Here is a 15,673-nt window from a genome sequence, read left to right as displayed (position 1 = left end):
TTGTGCTGGGAGCTAATGTTGGTTTTGTTGGATTCTTTTCGATTTGTCGACTGGCGGTAGCAGTGGAGGTGTTTCCAATATTTTCCAAACCCTGAAGCTGATAATGGTGTTAAACGCATTTGTATAAATTTAAAAAATACCATACACCCAGTTTCATTTGTCCGTGGTTAGCAAATTGGAGAGTAACGTGTACAACGTGCGAGAAAGCAGCGGTTTCCCAATACCTACCGAGGCACTGCGAGAAACGGTTGCAGCTGGCAGTATATATTGGTTAGTGTTGTGTTTCAAGAAAAGTTCTGATCGATGGATCAGTCACGTGGACATTTTTGTGTTGGACAATTAGTGAGTGTTTTAGGCAGTGTTGACTAAAGAGAACGTTTATGATGATGTGTATATCCTGCAAACTTTGCAGTCTGATACAAACGTTCGACGTGATTTGTTCGTTGGTTTTGGTAGAACAGAGTTCGGATAACTTAAGCCACGCGTACAGAAACTTTTTAGAATGGAAGAGTTTGTTCGTTTGGCTCGAGTTAGGCGGATTCTCACTAGCAGCATTACGTGGTGTGATTAGGAATAATGGATTTGAAATGGAGATGGAGCTCTACAACGTTTAATGTGTAATGTTCATAAAGATATGTTAAAATTTTTGAGTGCAATTTTAAAACACGAAACGTAATGATTTTTGCTTGCAATACCGGAACAGAAATAGCCTAGAACTCCATTGCACATGCAACTGCAATGCACATTTTGTTTAATTTGTTACGCACGTTTGGCGTATCAGCGTTGCATTAGAATGCATCCGCGGGTTGGGTAGGGCTGGTAGTCGTAATCTTTTGAACATGCACGTGTGCAGCACAAATAGTTCAATACGATGATATCGCGAGTTTCTATAGTACAATTTTGAACAGCAAAAATAAATCGGTATGAAGCGCTATATACTAATGTACGCTGTAGGTATGAATAGAATATTTAGGATCTGTATCCAGTATGTATTGTAAAACAAAGGAAATTACAAGTTATTAATTTGTTCAAGAGTTGAATTCCTATTATTTGCTATAACTCATGTTTATTTTGTGTCACACTGATAGCTTCTTATAGCTTTTTAGCCGGATCTTGCTGCTTACTGTTCTCGTTGAATTAGTAAAAAAAAGTTTGATTAAGTTTTGGGAGTATTTTGAGTTGATTTACTAGTGCATGTTGCAGGACGTGCTAAGTATGAAGAAAAATTACGCAGAACTAAAAAAACTGTTGTGCAGAGTTAATCGTTCAACAAGAGTAAGGGAATGCAGCATATAATTTAGTCTTAAACTATTTCCTTTCCACTTACTAGTAACTAATACGAAATGGTTAGAGGCGACCCGGTGGTGTATTTAGCAGTGGCTCTGTTTCCAATCCCTCGTGCACAGGACTGCCTATTCAGCTAAAGGTAAATAAAGTCAAAGGAACCCAGAAATGGCATGCCTAGACCTCTTGAAGGCTGTAGTACCACCAAAGAAACAATAACTGGGTGATGTCTCAGATGATATTTTACTAGACTTGTGATCGCGCAGAGTTTTGAGCCAGAATATTTGGTGTATCAAATCGAAAGCTACTGCACGATGCATTTCGACTTCCCAAACTAGATATAACAGCTCTAAAATCAACGCCCTTTTCAAACTATGCTTCTATTACTAATGAGTGTCTACGTTACATGGCTATGGATATATGTAAAATACATTAGAAATGTTTATCTGCTAACAAGAAAACTGTTTAGATTATAACAATTATAAAGAACGAGTGCAAACACCAGATTTATAGTTAACTTTTAGTGTCATAGCATTTAATACACCTAATACTAAAAAGATTCCAAAATTAACTCTGATAGCAATCTAATTGAAAAAAAAAACTACGAAATTTAATACGTCGAAATTTAATACGCATTTAATATTCTATTTTGTATTCTAATTCCCTGCCAATGGTGGTTTTTATTATTTTGTTAACATATTCTACTCGCAAATCCATCACTTTTTTGATTCTATGTTGCACTTTTCTCTGCATATTTCTTACAGTTTTATGCCAAGAAACTCCGTACACAGTAAACTGTTACAATACCGAAGTATACAGAGAACATCAATAAATTAATTTAACTAATTTCGTGTAAGGTGAAGAACAACTAACTGAACTGTGTTTAACTCTAAGCTACATTTACCTTCCAAACATCGTCTGGGTCCTTTAACGTTGGTAATGATCATAATCCATGACTATTTCGAGATAGAATGATATTTCCCCTAGATAACTTTTCTTCTAATGATATTGTTACGATGAGTGACCGTTGTAGCGCTTGTGTGCAATGAAGCACATAAAGTAATTTAACTTTCTATTTGACAAAACTTTCGCTAGTTTGTATTTGTCATTCGTCGTTACTAGTCACCGGTTCTATTCTGCCGTTGTTGCTTCGTACACTAATAGAGAAAGTTTTTTTGTCTGTTCTTGCTTGTGCTCGCGACACATAGAAACATGGGATGGAGACTAAACAGACGATCAGATGCTCACATATGGAGACCGAAGTTTAAAAAGAGAATAGCCCGATTTTCTTGCAGTGCATTAAGTTTCGTTTTATCCCTCGTCAAAGTCTTCGTTCACCGGTGGTCCATTCACGTTTTCGCAAAGGTAATCTCGGCGACAAAAGCTACGCCGTATGCGCCACGATAACTGCAAAAGATATTTTCCTGTCGGGTAGCTAAAAAAACAAGGCAGAGCAAAACATCAAATAAAATCCTATCGAATCTACATTTGACCATATGTGATCACACTCCGTTACATTGCAAACGACATAAATGTTATCGTTGCTGTCATCATCATTATGAGCTGGCATTAAACAGCAATCTTCGCTTTACTTGTTCTGTGGCGTGAAACAGGATTCGTTCGGAAGTCGCCTGTCAAGAAGCAGGATTTTTTTCTTCATGCGGAAAACTTTATCACACGTACGATGGTTACCATTCGAAGAAAAAAAGTGTGTATATGGTTGCGATTGACCAGTCTAAGGGTAGGAGACACCTATTGGGGACATTCGAGATGGTTGGCAATGGTGAAGTTTCAACCGTCTCATAATCGACCAGATGGGACGTACAGTTAGGGAGGTTAGAAAGCGATTTGCACCAAAAGTCACAAGATTGATGATTGGTACAGTGTCTTCGAGATACTCCGAACTATGTGGAATGTAGAGAAAAAGTAAACGAAAAAATTAAGTGAAGTATTTTTGCAGGACTTTAGTGTATTTGGAACGAATGAAAAATATCCCGGGGAAAACCGGTTAAATTTATAACCGGCTATCCGGTAACATAATGTTAATAATGAACGTACCTGCAAGAATTATTAAATGTTTAATATGGTGGAAAGTAAAACTATACGCGCATATTTTATACTAAGAAGTTAACAAAATGTACTTTAAAAAACGGTCAAAATACTAAACACCTTTTCAAAACTGCAATGTACTACTGACGACGACGGCGACGACGTTACGCCATTGAATAACTCAATTTTTAATGGCACGGAAAGAACCCTTGTTTCACGTTCACTTCTGGTATCTGGTACGCGTTGGCTAACACGTGCTGATTTTACTTTGTGCAAATATGCACACACATGTGACAATCCTGGATTTGAATTGGGGCTTCGCGAAATTTATCTTCTGCTGCTTCCCCATTGGTCGCTGGTGGAAGCGACGTATAAAAAGCATCATAACTGATATTTATGCGTAAATAAATCGTTTTGTACATCTCGAAGAAAGCGATAAAAACGGGATTATTTGATACATCCAGAGCGAAGCACATGCTTTTCAGCAAGTTAGCGTAATTTATGGGTTTATTTAATATAACAATGGTATTTAAATACACAGTTCGTTTAATATAACATACTCAGATTTGAACAATAAAGCAAATTTTGACGAAAATCATATAACTACTCTTCAAGCGTATAAAATGCACTTCTATCCATGTATCCTGTATCCGCAAAAATAGTTAGTAGTTTCAAATGTTGTCCATTGGTTGATTTTGAGGGACTTATGCGGATGAATGAAGATGCAATATTTGATGTGTTGAATCGTAAACTGAGCCAAAGAACGTCACTATCTGAAATTAAATTAATTAATTCATTCCTTCCTAATCTCCTCAGAAACAATTTTATTTCTTCTTTCTTTTGATAACAAACAAAACAAACTTGCTTTTACCTTTGATTACGCTATTTTGGTCCTCTATTGGACTGAATCAATTTATTAATGATTTCTTTTGATTTGTAACCTTTATGTAAATTGCATGGGGATGGGTATGGCATTTAGGGGCTGAAAAGAACATAAGCTTACTTTGATTATCAGTTCGTTGGTCCGGGTTTATAATGACGACGATGTCATACCTTTCATGACGAAATTTGAATTGAACTGTAGTACTTTGGATGATTGGTATCAAATATCGGTTTGTATAGAAATTCCGGTATTAGCATCTCTCTGCAGTTGACGGTATGGTATAATCCCAGTATTTCTTTGGTATAATTACACAATTGATATATGAGAAAACCTGTAAAACTATTGCTTTTATTGAAGGAAATACATTGAAGAGGACAACCAATCCTCATAAAATGTACTTTGAATGTTCAGAGCTAATCCGACATGTACGTGTCAGATTATTTGCCCAAACTGCACTGTTGAATTTATACAACAACAATTTTCTCCTTTCAATGGAGTTTGAGTGTAAACCATGAACCAACTGAAACAGGTAAAACAGGATGTAAAAGTTGGAAATATAGTATAAGTGACACAACATTGATTTATTGTAAACAGGTGGCCATGGAAAGGATGAGCGTGTGGATGAAAGCAATGCCACTATAATTAATGGACTGGTCGTCTAAATTATCGCGTAATTTATGTAGAACACCGCTACAGGTGCGGCGCGATTTAGTAGCTACACTGAACAATAGTGCAATCAATAACAGTGTTAAAATGATTAACCAACAAAAAACTAGTACCCAATGCGAAATGACAGGATTAAGCAAGAAACAAATTGAAGAATGTCAAAGTGGCTGCTAATTAATTGATGATGCGGTCTATAGAATACTAACAAATGCATTACATAGTTGAACGTATGGCGGGGATTAAAGGATTGAATTTAAATTTGAACTATATTTATTGCAATTTTAAAACGTATGTACATCAAAACCTTATGTGTGTTGGAAGATTCCTATTAATGGTAAGGTACATAGTTTGTAGTAGTTGTACGGTACTAGAATATTTGACGCAATTAAGCAATTAACGTGGAACAATGCATGGATTTGTGTTTAAATGGAGTTATGATGAAGAGTTCCTTACTAAAAGTTCGAACGCACTCACGAACGTACTCATATCATTCACATATGTTCGTGTCCAATCATCGTTTTGCATCCGTTTGCTGTAGTTCGGTTTATTGGCTATTAATGGTTACGATGAAGAGAGATTGCTCAATTTTTTTGTCAAGCATAAAAACAGCAACGATATCCCTAAACATACATTTGTTGAAGCCTTTTTTGGGTGAGATTTTCATCATTTGATTATGCTGGTAGAGTTGTAATAAAATTTCCTAACAGACTACACTAAACTAAATTTGAACACAGACTTTTTACTATCCTTATGGACGGCTGAAGCAATTTCTACAAATAGTAGGATAGACGCAGAAGAAACTGTATTTGGAGTATTGAATAGCACGCAAAGCTTTGGAAGTGAAACGGTTTTATAGATTGTAAGAATATCAAATATGATATTGGTACAACCTAGTCAAGTACTAAAGACTAAAGAATCGTGCGAAAAAATGCAAGCACAGTATAAGACAAAATATAACGGCCATCTGAGCTCTTAAAATTACCCCAAACTAATCCGCAAAAGATTAAACTCCCTCGAAGTATCAAGAGTTGGGTAATTCTTGTTTGTGTTATGACTGTGTCGTCTGTTGCATTCTATGTAACATTTGTTTTTTTTGTGTTTCGAGAAGAATATACCGATGGAGAAGTTTTTTTTTTGCTTGCCAAAATGTGCTTCTGTAACGAGCTAAAGATTGTAGATATGAAGAGTAAGCCAATACTCGGGTGGATGGTCGGTTTGGTTTAGTTAATGTGTTCAGAAACTCCCGCACTAAAAAGAAACTATCCCCATTTAGATAAAAACCTATGAAAAAACAATCAATGTTTTGATGACGATGTAAGTTTTTATTCTGCTCTACAATGCTATTAGATTTTGTGATAAATTTTTGCCGCAATTAACTAAATGGGTCTAAATGGCATTTCCAACCTGCTGAAGGTTAGGATTTCTTTTTGCGTTAAAACGGTCAAGCCTCATGTATTCTCTTAAACGCTCTTGTAAGTCAAATAGTGCAATTATATAATTTGATAGAAGCTATTAATTAAATCATTAGACTATTTAATGAAATTGGTTACGATATTTTTATTTACTTCAGTTCACTTATGTTTGACTATTTTTACCTTCCAAATAATGTGTAATGTACTAAAATTTTCATAATAGAACATGTTTACAATATGAGATAAATAACAATCGTTTTTGTGTTATTAGGCGAAGCAGTTGCGAAGTTGTAATACAATTTGCTATTAAAGTAAGTTAAACAAAGAATTAAAAATAAAATACAATCTAAATACAGGAAACTCATGGAAAATTGTTGAAAAATTCTTAATTTTAAAATTTCTATTACAATGAAGGAAAACTGTGACAACTCTAAAAAAAAACAAAGTTTTGCTTGTAAAAAACTAATGATAGTAAACTGTGAAAGGTCACAAAGAATTTTGTGGCACCAGAAGTAAAATGCGGTGTTAATTCTAGCGTTGATTGCGTTACCGACACCGTAAACCACACCGGAGTCAACAACAGATTCAACACAGGAATTCTTCCGGATTGCTACCTGAGGCGAAACCGGTGCAGACTTCGGTGTTATATCCGAATAATTTGGAGTCATATCCGAAGCCGACTTCTGAGTCGTGTACAGTCGAATCGGGAACACCGGATGTTTTTTTCTCTCCGAATTTTCCATCAGCAGTTCCGTCCAACATGAGAACAAGCTATACAAATGACTTGGATATGTTAATTAATGAGCTATCGATTAATCGAAAAATCGGTAGGGAAAAGAGGTTAAAAAGTAACACACGTCCCACTCTTCACGTACGATTTTTAGTCTCATTCTTTAAGGAACCGAATTTGGATCTCAATTTTAAATTGTTTTCTCACCAAATTTTCTAATTACTCCTAATTAAATGGCGGTTTACATCGCATCGTCTTGCCAATAATTTCACCTTTCAGGCATTAAAAGTTTCGAGAGTAGAACAGGCAGGCAGGGCAACTTTTTTGGCATCATGACTTGACAGCATGTCTCTACGGCTGTTATGAAACCCCACATTGTTGTATCCTCCCCGTGCGGACGTTACGCACGGCTCGTTAAATATAAATGTTTTGTTTTCACAAATTTATGAAACTTTGTGATGAACGCTTTAAACTGATGAGTGTGATAGAAGATGACGGTGACAGACAAATATCAAGCCAGAAAAGTTGTCCTATGTTGTTTAGAAGTTGTTACATGCAACACGGGGTACCATAATGTTTTCCAAGCGATTATGCTGTAGTAGTGAGTTTATTTGAATAATTTTAAAAATTCGTAACACGTGTTCCAAACCAGTTAGCAAATTGTATGTATACATATACACAAAAAAAGTAAAGAATGCGGGGAAAAAGCTATAGCGAAAGCAATTGGGAAATTCACGTTTATTTCCGGTTTATATCCGTAGCACATTCCAGCTGTCTGCTTTGGTTGTTAAATGTCAGGTCAAACGCAAACCAGGTGAGCGTTTTGGAATTTCATTAAGCTTTAACTCATTCTTTTTCACACCAAGCAGACCACAAAATGTATGTGTGTCTGTGTCTGTATTTTTTTGTGTGTAGAAATACTGAACATTATTGTGTCAGAAGTGTGCACAGGAATGCTTGAAACGATAAGAAATTGTAATGCTAAAGTGCAGTGATTTTAATTGAGTTTAATTAGTATGTAATTATTGAAGACGTTACATACTTTCGGGTTACCAATAATTCTAGAAATCAAATAATCTCAGTTATGAAAATTACAACAATTTAAAAAGTTTATGTATTCTTTTAAAGTAATGTTGCATATTACGAAACGCGCTAAGGAGTTTCATCGTTGTAAGTAGGCAGTATAATCGTAATGGTAAATTGATTCAAAAGCGTCTGCAAACGGTGCAATTTGGAGGATAAACTTGTTTTTGTTTGCAAAAAAGCAAAAGTGAACAGTATCAGTATGTGTATTGGAAGCGGCGGAAAACCACCATCAAAGGCGAACTTTTAGCCTTAAGGAAGTTTGACTTCCTTTTTGAGGCAGGTTTGCAGAGTCTTTACTTTCTGTTTGCTATTTTTCAGTTGGTTGATATTTAATCAACACTCGTTTAATTATGGTAAGTGCTTTCCGGTCTTATTGATTGAAGGACGGAAAACGGAAACTTAAACACTTAGCAGGAAGCGAAAAAACGAAGTCAAGTGGTCGGACTGTGGAAAGAAGAAGACTAAAACGGGCAGACGAAGTTAAGGATCAAATTTGGGACCATGTGAGAGATAGATTCATCTGCAAAATATACAATGCTGTCCAGGTTTAAAGCATTACTCTACCCAGGGCGACCCATCTTGGCCAATCAGAGGCATTGAGAAGTTTGAAGGTTTCTCCTAATTCATTTATGTTTTACGAGGATTTCAGTTTTTTCTGCTCAAAAGTTAATTTTAAATCAAAAATGGAAATAAATAATATGATATAAAGAAGCAATTCACCTAAATTAAAATATAGCCAGTGTTTAAAAGATGCATGGAGAGTTTCATTTGGTGAAAAAGCTTTTATTAATTGTTAATTAATATTTATAATTATTATTGAAATAATTTATTTAAGAATTTGCATTGAACATAAGTTACAAAAGCTGATTTAATATTTGTTTGGAAATATTCCATGTATAGATTGCGACATTTTTATTGATCAAATGTTGTACATTCCATTACAATGCAGTAGTATAAACAAGAATATTAATTCAAAAGTTTAAAGTGTAGCATTTTAATTGCTGCTTGATATCTAATTAGCCACAATATATAGCAAAAATTCTACAGGAAATGGAGTTATATCACAGTTATTGAACAGTTTTGTAAAACAAGCATGGCATGTACGTTTTATGGTTGTCAGGTCCGAGCTTGTTCGGGACTCGATTGTTCACGGCTGTAAGCGGATTTATTGCTATCGATTGATGTTACATTACGTGGAAAGTCAAAAGACTTTGCGTGTTCCATTGCGGTGGGTTTTACGCTTCATCTTACAGCTTTTATGTACGATCATATGCACCGCTGCATTACCACAACCGTAATGGAGTGCGGAGTTGTGCATCTGTCCGTTGCGCTAATTTCCGCAACTTTTTGTGATATGATTGAATTTGGAAACCTTGGTGACCGGCACCGTCAAAGCGAGACCAGTACCTTTTTTGTAGAAGTGAGTTGCATTTAAAGGGCTCCCGGGACAGGCTAAACTCTATCGTAACAGAACACAAGAAGGTGTGTCTCGGTACTGTTGATGAAGGACGTAAAAGACTATTCGACAGAATTCTGTTGTATTCAGGAGTGTGGTCTAAAAGATAATAATTTAATTACTACAGACAATGACGGATTAAGCCATGAAGAAAGGTAGGATTATAGTAGAGTATTCGAATGCAGTAGTTGTGACATGGGCTAGTGTTAGGGATATGCTTGGATTGGAAAGCATTCTGTACTCTGTGGGTGATTTGAGCACTAACATTTGTAACCTATTCATACCATGGTTCATGGTTACGATAGTTAATAGCATTAAAAATATATATAAATTTTAAATATTTAACTTTTATTAAAGTCATAGAAACAGGTTATTTGATTTGGCGTTAATTTTGAGCGAATGCAACACGAAATACAACACGGGTTCCGGATGGCGGAAAAAAAACAGCTAAAAAGAAACGGTTTACAATACACCGCGCCAAAGGTACAATCAATGCTGTAACATCCAATCGATTGCACTATTAAACGTTGACGATCTATGGGATAATCTGAGCCGGTGAGCTATACGGGTGAGCTATTTATGACATTGCTGGTAATTGAACTAGAGAAGGCAGTCTGTAAAATGGTTGCAATGAAGACTGGCAGAATGATTGCGGGGAATCATTGTCGTAAATCTTGCCTTTATCGCTAGGATGAGCTCATCAACGGATAATAAATACTGCCAAGGGGTGTAGGGAGTTCAGTAAAATAAAACAAAAAAAACCTGGGTTTTGGGTGTGCAAGGTTTGATGAAAAATCATTGTGACTTTGCGCCACCGTCGAATATATTGGCACCGTAATCCGTGTCACTTTACAATGATTTTTACAAGCGTTAGTAGATGTTGCATACTGATTGCACCAGGTGTTTATGTGCAGATTATTTGGTAGTTTGGCAATAAACGATACAGGCAACAAGATGGAGAAAGGGCATGGGATACATAATGGTACCTTTTGCTCAACAATATTACGTATTGTGGTGATTATTACAGCATGTTTGTATACATGAATATACGATGTGTATGATTTATGCGCTGTCTGTGTCTTATTGTAGACTTTTAAATCATTCCGTTGCAAAGATTCAATAAAGCGTAGTGTTATTTAATCGCAAAGTTGCACCATGACGTAAATCGCCAAGCGAAGTTTATTTATCTTTTAGTTATCTTGCGTGAGCGATGGCAATCATTTGAAGGTAAACATTGTTCCGATGTGCTTATTTTCGATATCGTGGTTCCAGGATTAAGTAATCATCAGCTGGAAATAAAAAAGGCCTATAATGACAATGAACAAGATCCTGTTTCCCTCGATATGTTTGACAGTTTAGATTTTATTCAATTAAAATAATTATATCGCCTTAGAACAGAACTTCGAAACATTTGTGTTCGTAGGAAAAAGTAGCACAAATTTAAATGTAGTTAAAATAAAAACTCACCATTGCTCACCATCATCAAACCATTAAAATGAGGATTGCTAAAGTAAAAATATAAAAAAAGTATGAAAGACGCATTTACAAAAAATTAGACATGTCACCGTAACAAAAGAACATCAAATCAAATAGAGAATAAAATTTCGCGACACTTTAGAAGAAATAGATGTTGTCCGTAGTATCAAGATTATCTTTAAAAAAAAACGGAAAGAAAATTGAATTGAAATATCATAGAATACGATTAACCTTTTCGAGAACCAATGGCTTACGCACTCGTAGGATGTTATACTACCAAGGGGCGACGTTCTTGATTTTTCAGCTTGTTATCATGCTGAAGAGCTGATTACGGTTATAAATGGGTTTCCTTTTTCTCGGGGCAGGTAAAAGATGCTTTAGCCTGTTTTAGTACAGACCTAACCGTGTTCAAAGATATTTGCATTTGATTTTGATTCGCCCGGACAGGATACATCCATTGGATTGTTTAAGGTAGGAACAATATTCTCGAATCGAAAATAGCATTTCCTTGTACTACCTACATACTAAATGAGAGAATACGAAGCGTCGAAGTTAAGCACATTGTTCCGGCTTGCGCGACATACCCATAAATTCCGGTATGAACTTATCTTGATTTAAAAGTGCGTTTCGTTCGATTTTCTTTGTCCTGCTGCAAGGAGGGTTCTGGGTGTGCTTCTTCCAGAAAATCCAAATGAACAGAGTTGTCGTTGGATCGTTTGTGTTGTCGTTGTAGCATTTCATCAAAATTTCCATACAATCGCGATGCAGTGCAGGATATAGCGAATTACCTGCACGCTTCCCTCCACAAGTTTATTGGTTGTAACCGGCTGCAGGAGGGTATATGCATAAAAAAGAAGTTATATGTCCTGCCTCCGCGGGCACGGGAATAAGAAATACATAAAGGTTGGTCTATTGATTGGCAAGTTGGAGAAAAACTTCGCTAAATCCCTATCACCCTTAATCTATGTCCCTTGGGCGACCGTCAGCGAACATTCCGATGGAATTGAATTCCTTAGTGAACGATAATTTTTCAGTTATTTTTGAAAGAATGTGGTCTATCTCGAATCACAACGACGCGATACGAACAGGAAGTATATAGAAAACGTAATAGAATAGTTCGATGGATGGAAAGTACGGCCAGCGGTGGGTAATTGTCTGGTGTTTACGAACTGTTTTGTAAATGATTGTACTTGAAAAGACGTCGTCTGGTTTTTGAGTAACCTGTTTAGCTTTACTTAATTTGTAAAGAATACTGTTCACTTGTTCATAAAAGAAAACAAAAAATATGTGATAATTACAACTCGTTCAAAAACACAAGGCAGTTTCAAATGCTTGTGTTTGCTTTACATTTTCCTGTCAACAAGTGATAATGTATCAAACAATCATACATCTCATTGCCAGTAATTAGGTACACCAGCTGTGCGTTGCCCAATCATGCCAGTCTTACATGAATGCAAGTATTGATTCTGTTGATGCTCTATTGCACAATCTTCTGGCTTCCCTGCCTCGGCAGCTGGTATAAAACTATTCACTGTGCACTGAATGCGATGCAGTCGTAATGTGGTTTGTTCCCACCACAAGTTCGAGCAAGTGTTGTTTTCACTATGATAAAGCTGGATTTCTTAGCTCTATTGGTGATTTCGGTTTCGGCAAGTGTTTTAACTGAACATTCGAATGGTTTGTTGAGAGATATAGAAGACTTCGTAGATCTATTAGATCTAGATCGTATCGTGCAACTGACAAACGCGTACTATTTGAATGATCAAGATTTTCAGTCGATATTGGAATACTTGCAAAGCGAAGAGTTTTCCGTCGTATGGAACGGTTTCTTTGGTTTGGCTATGATCCGTGATTTAGGCATGTATTTGACCCAGGAAGGAGTTCCTCTCTACGATTATGTAGACCTTGTTGCATATTTCATCGGTCAATCACCTGTGAACAGCCGACTGTTGCAACATATTAGCAAAAGTGTGTTTGAAAACGATTGATTCTAACAAGAAAATGCTTGAAATGATAGTGTTTTTAATATTTTGATTTTGAAGCAGAGCACCGTGGTTTGAAGGCATATGTTGAACAATTGTTTGCTATGCTGCCATGGAGCGAATGGAAGAATTTGTATGAAGTAAAACAAAGAAGTAGTGTACCCTTCAAATCCTTAGTCATTAAACTGCGAAGTGCGAATTACACAGAATTAAACCAGTTTTACCAGGTGGGTGAAGAGTATGTTATTGGGTAACTTATTAAAGTTTTAAAATACGTATTATTCTTATCCACATCCAGAACTCCAAGGAACTACGATCCTTTTTTCAAGTACTGAGACTCCATGGATTAGATGTTGAGTTCTACGAACATTATTTAATACAAAATTTTCCGTTGGTTTGAAACTGATTCAGCTGCACAGGGGATTAGGATGGCAAATCAAACCTATAAAAACCCAATCTGAAGACTAGCACGAGTGATGGTAGCTCTAATTGTTGTTTCTGAGGCTGAGGCTTTGTGAAATAAACATGTTTGCAATAAATTTTTGTAAATTGGTTCAATGGTTATTTGGGGTAAAAAGCTAAATTTTGGTACAAATAGCGCGGATTGGCATTTGATTTAAACTGCATGAAAATTTGAAACCGTAACCAAAATACAAATCAATGCCCATGCTTGAAATAACCCACGGCTGTATTTAAAACAATCGATTTGAGAAAATCTTTAGCTATCAAGCTATGGCCATTTTCGGTATCTGGTACGTGTATAGCATCGCGTGTAACATTCTACTAGGGTTATAATCGATTTTAAGCTGTCTAGTAGAAAGTTATCAGTTTTTACCGCGGCTGGCATTGTTAGGATGGTTGTTTTTGTGTGCGTGTTTTTTTAAATGGCTTTCGGTCAATTTCGGCGTTTTTTTTTTTGGAAATAAATCTTTGACAACAAACCCGTGTACCCCGTGGTACCCAAGTACACGGGTACCTAAATCATTTGTTGAGGCAATTTGAGCTCGGTACCAAATTGGTCCGATCCTGTTAAAACGATGCAACGCACGAATGGAAGAAACAAAGGCGAGCTAGAGAAATAGAAAATCGCAAACTATGGAATCCGGCATTCCGGCAGTGCTGTGAATGAAATCAAGTTCCCATCATGTAGGACTCGGGCTTCGGAATGACATGGACGGACGTGACGTCCTTTTCGCACGTAGCAGCGAAGATTGACAGGAGGGCGCCTGTGTGATCAGAAAATGTACAACAGGCAATGTTTACCCAATGACATGGTGCCTTCGAAATTAAACGAATTTGTTTGTTTTCGGAATCAAGCTCAATTTGGTCGTGCGTAAGGCACCACCGGCACCAGGGTGAGGTCGTTCGAAAAAAGGGTTTTGGGGCCATTCAGTTTGCATGAAAAATTTTCTTATTTCGTGTTTCGGAAGTGTTCCTGCCATGATCTAATAAAAAGTGTTGATATTGTGAATCTATGCGCTTCGTTGGAAATTGAAAACCCCCGACTGAGTGCAGTTTAATGGTATTTAGGTACGCACCGTTGGAGTTTGTGGTGAAGAAAAGTTGTTTTTTATTCATTGATATAAAACATTCCTTTGTGAAACTGGAAACATAAAAAATAGGTATCTGTTGTTTTTTTTATTATAAATCTAGTGCAAACATTTCGAACGTTTGGCGATCTCAAACAAACAAAAGAAATAAGCAAGAAAAGCATCATTTCAAGCCTTAATTTTATAATGAATTTAAATAAATTTCCACATGTGTTGAGGCGATGAACATAGGCGATTTAGACATACAAAATGTCTGTAATGATAACAGCATTTTACCTTACTATGTTTAATAGTTTTGGCCATTAGTTGCAACTGACATCGATAAAATTACTTCCCACAGATAATAGTGTCAGTGGATTGCAACTTGCATCGGTATTTGAAGTACGAATAATAATACGTCAATTATTACTTTTATTTTCCTAATTTTAAGTAAGCAGTCATGAAGCATAAATATTTTCGCTTATATAGCCAGATCTTTAAAAAGCATGATGTAAGCGATATAAACTGCTATATGAATGTAGTTATGAGAGCTACACCAAGGAGATACATGACAATGATAATTAGGCCATATCATAGACAAATTTGAGAAAAATGAAATTTTCTTTAAGATATATAAACTATAATAATTATATATGGGGTTTGTTATTTGCAAATTAAAAGGCAAGTCCACCCTTCAAATGTTTAATAAAATATCTTACGTATAATAGAATTTAAAACGTATTATTTTTTTGATAAATGTCTTAAATTATGACTTCAAACTTTAATAGCAAAAACCAATTTTTGTTTGTTCAGTTTTGTTCGTATTTTCTAAAATTTAGTTATTTTCAAACATTGCACACTACGTATAGATTTCCGTCGGTTTCGATATCTCACGATGGTTCGCTTGATTAACCCTGAGTGCTGATGCTTGGAGAAAGTGTTGTCTGATTAAAAAAATTGAGTGCGAAAATTATATAATATAGCTCTATTAAACTAATAGGCTATTTGTATTATTTTCTTAAAATTTCATTACTAATTCAATAACTTTCGAACGCACGATAAAAACATCCTGTAACACAGTCTTTGTGTATTGTGTTTGTTGAAACACCGGGTAGTGAAG

At 35.9% G+C, this 15,673-nt stretch overlaps 1 protein-coding gene across 1 annotated transcript; it reads left to right on the top strand.

Moving 5' to 3' along the window:
* The first annotated feature begins 12,646 nt into the window (after positions 1–12,646).
* On the top strand, positions 12,647–13,424 carry LOC128302752 (protein G12-like). The gene is made up of 3 exons (XM_053039610.1): positions 12,647–13,010; positions 13,085–13,251; positions 13,323–13,424. Exons 1-3 carry the CDS (start codon positions 12,647–12,649, stop codon positions 13,422–13,424), a joined length of 633 nt encoding a protein of 210 aa, XP_052895570.1.
* Positions 13,425–15,673: the final 2,249 nt, after the last annotated feature.

This window comes from Anopheles moucheti, chromosome 3 (assembly GCF_943734755.1).
Source record: "Anopheles moucheti chromosome 3, idAnoMoucSN_F20_07, whole genome shotgun sequence".
NCBI classification, from domain to species: Eukaryota; Metazoa; Arthropoda; class Insecta; order Diptera; family Culicidae; genus Anopheles; species Anopheles moucheti.
This window is presented reverse-complemented; position numbering and strand designations above follow the sequence as displayed.

What these genes read in the sequence shown, in the direction of transcription:
- LOC128302752 (XM_053039610.1), top strand. Translation starts at nt 12,647, where the DNA reads ATGATAAAGCTGGATTTCTTAGCTCTATTGGTGATTTCGGTTTCGGCA. An exon ending in GTTGCAACATATTAGCAAAA is followed by an intron (nt 13,011 to 13,084) that starts GTGTGTTTGAAA and finishes TTGATTTTGAAG; the next exon opens with CAGAGCACCGTGGTTTGAAG. An exon ending in AATTAAACCAGTTTTACCAG is followed by an intron (nt 13,252 to 13,322) that starts GTGGGTGAAGAG and finishes ATCCACATCCAG; the next exon opens with AACTCCAAGGAACTACGATC.